This window comes from Cupressus sempervirens, chromosome 11 (assembly GCF_028749045.1).
Source record: "Cupressus sempervirens isolate cs-2001-9-10 chromosome 11, ASM2874904v1, whole genome shotgun sequence".
Taxonomy (NCBI): Eukaryota; Viridiplantae; Streptophyta; class Pinopsida; order Cupressales; family Cupressaceae; genus Cupressus; species Cupressus sempervirens.
The window spans coordinates 684187503-684193078 of NC_143128.1; the positions used below are offsets into that span (position 1 = coordinate 684187503).

The 5576-nt window shown below is 30.0% G+C and overlaps 1 protein-coding gene across 1 annotated transcript; it reads left to right on the forward strand.

Annotated features, from left to right (window-relative positions):
* The first annotated feature begins 4475 nt into the window (after window positions 1-4475).
* On the forward strand, window positions 4476-4931 carry LOC149531563 (brassinosteroid-responsive RING protein 1-like). The gene has a single exon (XM_089808363.1). It carries the CDS (start codon window positions 4476-4478, stop codon window positions 4929-4931), a length of 456 nt encoding a protein of 151 aa, XP_089664489.1.
* Window positions 4932-5576: the final 645 nt, after the last annotated feature.

Consider the following 5576-nt stretch of genomic DNA (forward strand, 5'->3'; position numbering starts at 1 on the left):
ATTCTCCCATTTCACCAATTATGTTCCTTATCTTTTCTCTGCTTTTCTTGGTTTGTCTGGCTCAACTCTTTACTCCTTTTCATTCAATAATATCACATCCACAATAACCTTCAATCAAATCTCTTTTAGCTTCATCAACTTTTGATTAACATCACAATGAAATCAACATCCTAAAACTATCTTGTTTTTCTCCTTAAATAATTTTCTCAATGCTTCTAGATCCTTCCATCTTTTGTTGCTTAGTTATAATCGTTGATCTTAGGTTTACAACATAATTCCTTCATACAATAAATTGAGAAACTTAGAAAACATAACTTGCATAAAACTTTGTGTCTATACTTATCTTCATTCAATTTCCATCATCAAATCCTTCTTGAATTTTTTTAGCCATAGATCTCTCATAATAAACTTTGACTCTTGCTTTAGACCTTCTCGAACTTTCCATATTTCCATCAAAAGTCTGCCTCAGATTCCAATTTTCAAAACTTGCTCATCCAACTTTCACTCAGCAAGCATAATATTTACTCGGGCAACGTATAACTTAGTTAATACTAACTTGCTTGGGCAATACTGTGTTTTCCTTCTTTTGGTACCAATTACTCAGGCAATACTGTAGTCACTTGATGAATACAATTTCCCTTCATTAACCTTGTGACTCGGTTAAGGTTGTGTTCTTCAATACTTCTCAACTATACATGATTGTAAAACAATAAAACCAATAATACATTATCATTGTCCAACTCGTTCAAGTACCCATTGAATACCTTACATATATATTTCTGTCTTCATCATACTTTCTTCAAATCCTCTTCATCAATCAAATGATATAATACTTTCTTGAGTTAGCATAATGTCTAGCCAACTAAGATTTTGACATTAATGATAATATAATCAACTGATATGAATCTTTTACATACATTCATAGCATCATCAGCTAACAACCTCCCACTATCAATTTCAATATCAGTTGGGGCTAACACATTTTAGATATTTAAAAAGGGTGTGTTTTCCTTTTTATTTTCTCTATTCATTGACTCATAATATGAATGCTTTGTGGTCCAACCCTAACAAACCCATTAGGTGTGAGGGTTTGATGTGAATGATAAACAATTATGTTAAGAAATTTGTGCTTGATCCAATTCCGAAGAAAATCATGGAACATAGTGGTGAAAAGCCAAATTTTGGAGAAAAAATGGGAAAGGGAAAAAGGATTTTAGGTGAATTAGGGTTGGACTCCCCTGGCTCTAACAAAAGAAAGAAACCTAACGTTAATTATGCAGAACTTGTTTTTGATAATAAAGTAGATAGTGAATATGAAGAAGAGATTGAGGAGAAAGAAGGGCTTGGGAAGGCGGAGTTGGAAACATATGATTTAGAAGAAGAAGAAAAATTTGAATTTGTAGAAAGAATGTTTGGTGGGGGTAATATTCAGTGTCCTCTACTTCTCTGTGTTTAGACCAAAATGATGCCATTTCCCCAGTGGAAAAAGAGAAACATATTCAAACTATTGAGGTTGAGATGAGTACCCCCACATCTACCATTTCAAAAGAGAATCAACTACCACAAGATAATGTGTATGAGGATGAACCTAGAGAAGCCATTAGGCTTGTTGATTATGCTGAGTCAATTGACCACGATGTGTATATCTCTTTAAAAGATGTGGAAGGGAAGGAGACCAAAGGCATTTCACGTTCTCTGAAACAATTTGAGAAAAGGGACAAAGCTTTTTGAGCTAAAAAAGAGAAAGGAAGGAGAGAATTCTCATGTTGCAAATTGTTGATGAGGAAGAATTCAATGTCAAGTTGACTAAGGATGATATAAATGATTTGGCCATCGATCCTCCTCATGGGGTTCTACAAATTGCCAAAGCGATCTCCCTTTATTCAATTAGATTGACAAATCGATGTTCCACTCCCTCATGATGTTGAATTTAAAATGCAGATATGTAGAAGGGAAAATTGAGGAGATGCATAACAAAATTGATGGGCGCAAGAAGAAGGAGATGGTTAATGAGAAGGAGGGGAATCAAGAGATAATTGAAGAAATGAAGAAGAAGATTGAAAAAATGGAAAAAAGTAACCAAGGATGCTCTGAGTAGATGTCAAGAAATGTTGGATTGTTCTATTGAGTGTTTGAATAGGGTGCTGAACCATTCAGACCAAGGTGAGGAGGTGAAGCTGGTGCTCAACCAGGAGGATGCTAAAAAGGAAGATGTGGAAGCTGGCCCAAGAAAATGTACGTACTCCAATACAAAGAAGAAGAAGAAGAAATAGATTCAGATCAATCATAAAGAAATTAATAAGGTCATAGAGAATATAAAAATTATTCAACATGAGCTAAAGGACAAGGTGGAAGAATTAATCTAGCTTCTTCCACCTTGCCGTTGTCTCTTTCTTGGTTTTCTTAGCTTTAGTTAGGTTGTTCATTTGCTATAGTTATAGTGTTGCTAGTTTTTGCTAGGTTCTATTGGTAATGGCCGTAGGTGTGTCTGCTAGTCAGAACATTGTTTCATTTTGGTACTTCTATTTGTTTTGTTCCTGTAAAACAATTGGGGTTTTAGGTCCCCTATAAAATTTGTTTTAGCCTTAATAAAAAACAATTTGTTTCTTTGCAATGTACATATGACCTTCAGTGGCAAGAAAAGAATAACAATAATAGTGTACCTTAAAGCAAGAATGAAATCATTGATCACTCCACAAGTCTTGAAAAGGATCTTCTTTGCATTAGCAAACCACGAGTCATACAATTCTTTGTCTAAAAACAATCTACGAATTTCTAGAAATGTGAATCATGTTCGTGCATCACCTTCTCTTAGAAATGGATTATCTATGCACGAGAAGTCACACATACAAGCCCTCACCACAATAATATAATTGTTTAAGTTTGTTAAGTTTGTTATCAACTAAGAATATTGTTGAGACACCATTACTAAAAAAAAAAAACAATTTTAAACGTATAAACATTGAACACAAAGACCAAGACTCAAAGTGTCCCATAACTCTTATTTTTATACATCAATTACTTAATAATTTTAAATTATTTTGATAATCTTTTCTCTTTTATATATATATATATATATATATATATATATATATATATATATGTATGTATGTATGTACATGTACATATATATATATACATTGTATGTATGTATATGTACATATATATATGTATATATACATATGTATGTACATATATATACATATGTATACATATGTATATATATATATATGTACATATGTATATATATATATGTACATATGTACATATACATATATATATACATATGTACATATACATATACATATGTATATATACATATATATATACATATGTATATATGTATATGTATATGTACATATGTATATGTATATACATATGTACATATACATATGTACATATACATATATACATATATATATACATACATATATACATATGTACATATGTATATGTATATATATATATATATGTATATGTATACATATATACATATACATATACATATATATATATATATATGTATATGTATACATATATATATATATATATGTATACATATACATATATATATATATATATGTATATGTATATGTATATATGTATACATATACATATATATATATATATACATATACATATGTACATATGTATATATGTATGTATATATATATGTATATATGTATATGTATATATATATATATATGTATATGTATACATATATACATATACATATACATATATATATATATATATACATATATATATGTATACATATATATATATATATATATATATGCATATGTACATATACATATATATACATATATATATAATTGCAAATTATTATTAATTTTTCCTAGGCCACTAACAATTTAATTAACACGTTCACAGAATCTAGAAGCTCTTTAAGAAATCCAAACAATTTTAATTAACACGTTTACATATATATATATATGTATATATATATAATTGCAAATTATTATTAATTTTTTCTAGGCCACTAACAATTTAATTAAAACGTTCACAGACTCTAGAAGCTCTTTAAGAAATCCAAACAATTTTAATTAACACGTTCACATTTACTCCCTTTGACCATATTCTGATCATGGCGATTCCGCAGGAGGCGGATTGATTTCTATGGATATACGCGCTTTCTCTATTTCCCATGAAAAAAAAATTCGCCTTTAATTTATCGTCTTGTGCGTTTGCAATGCAACGAAAGCTCTTCATTTGTTCCGACTCGTTGCACCAGTGGCCGGCATTTGTCTTCTCTCTTATGTTTTATACGGCCAATCCATTTCAGTGGTCAAAAATACCCAAATAAAATATATTAGACAATCATGTTTTGATTTTTAATTGAAACAAATGCTTAATATCAACTTATATAATATGCTTGATATGGTTTGGCAACCATACCAAACCATACCCATTGCATATTTTTCATCTTCCATCGCAAGAATTTCAGATTGAAGATGGGATTTCCTACAGGGCTTTGTTTTCTCCTTATCCCGGGGCTCCTAAAGTTAGTATCTGGATTAGCTTCTTTACAAACACTTGTCTCTTCTCTACTTTTTAAACTTGGGCTCATGAACCCACAGAGATATGAGTGGCATCATTTCTCTGACATTTCTTCTCCAATTTCTTTTCTTGATATTACAGAGGCATTGCCTGTGACTACGTTTAAGCATTTTGCAGAGACACTTGATGAGAATGAGGAAGAAGTTATTTGTGCAGTTTGCCTCAGTTCATTTGAGGAACAAGATGAAATCCCAGTGTTGTCTAATTGTTGCCACATATTTCACAGTCAATGTTTGGATAAATGGATAAATTATCATCAGAATACCTGCCCAATCTGCAGATCCATTGTCATTCCACAAGAAGAAGAAAAAGATCTTGTCATGGCTGAGTATGCAATGATTTTCTCATAAAATAGATTTGGAATGCTCGATTGTATGTTGATATTACTATGTCTTGAATATTGAACTATTGTTATTTCGAATCGTCTAATTTCAATGTGTAGTTTTATTTTTTAGTTGACTAAATATTTTATCATCAATGTTTTGGATCATATTATACGATCTATTATGAGAATGAAGAAAATAATTAGATAATCTGAAATATTGATGATTCACAATTTATAAACGATGAATAGTTAGAATATCTCATTATATCTTTCATCTGATGACAAATCATGTAATATAGTGTGAAACATGGCAATAAAAAGTTTAACACACAGTTTATACAAAAAGATAAAATGTATATTATTACTTCACAAGCAATTGAAATTCATTACTCTATGCACTATAAGATTTAGTTTCATTGTTAATACTCGTCATTCACTTCAACCCACCTATCCAGAATTCAACGACAAACATGTTACAATGTCGTTCTTATACAGATTCCATTTTGTAGTTCTCCAAATTTTGGTATCAAGATCCTATCATGATATATAATTTTAATCAAATAAAAGTAAATAATATTGTTATGATATAATTAAATATATGTAATATGGTTTAGTATGATTCATTCAGCTAATCCAATTTGGAAATCTTTGGCTGTAGGAATAGAAATAT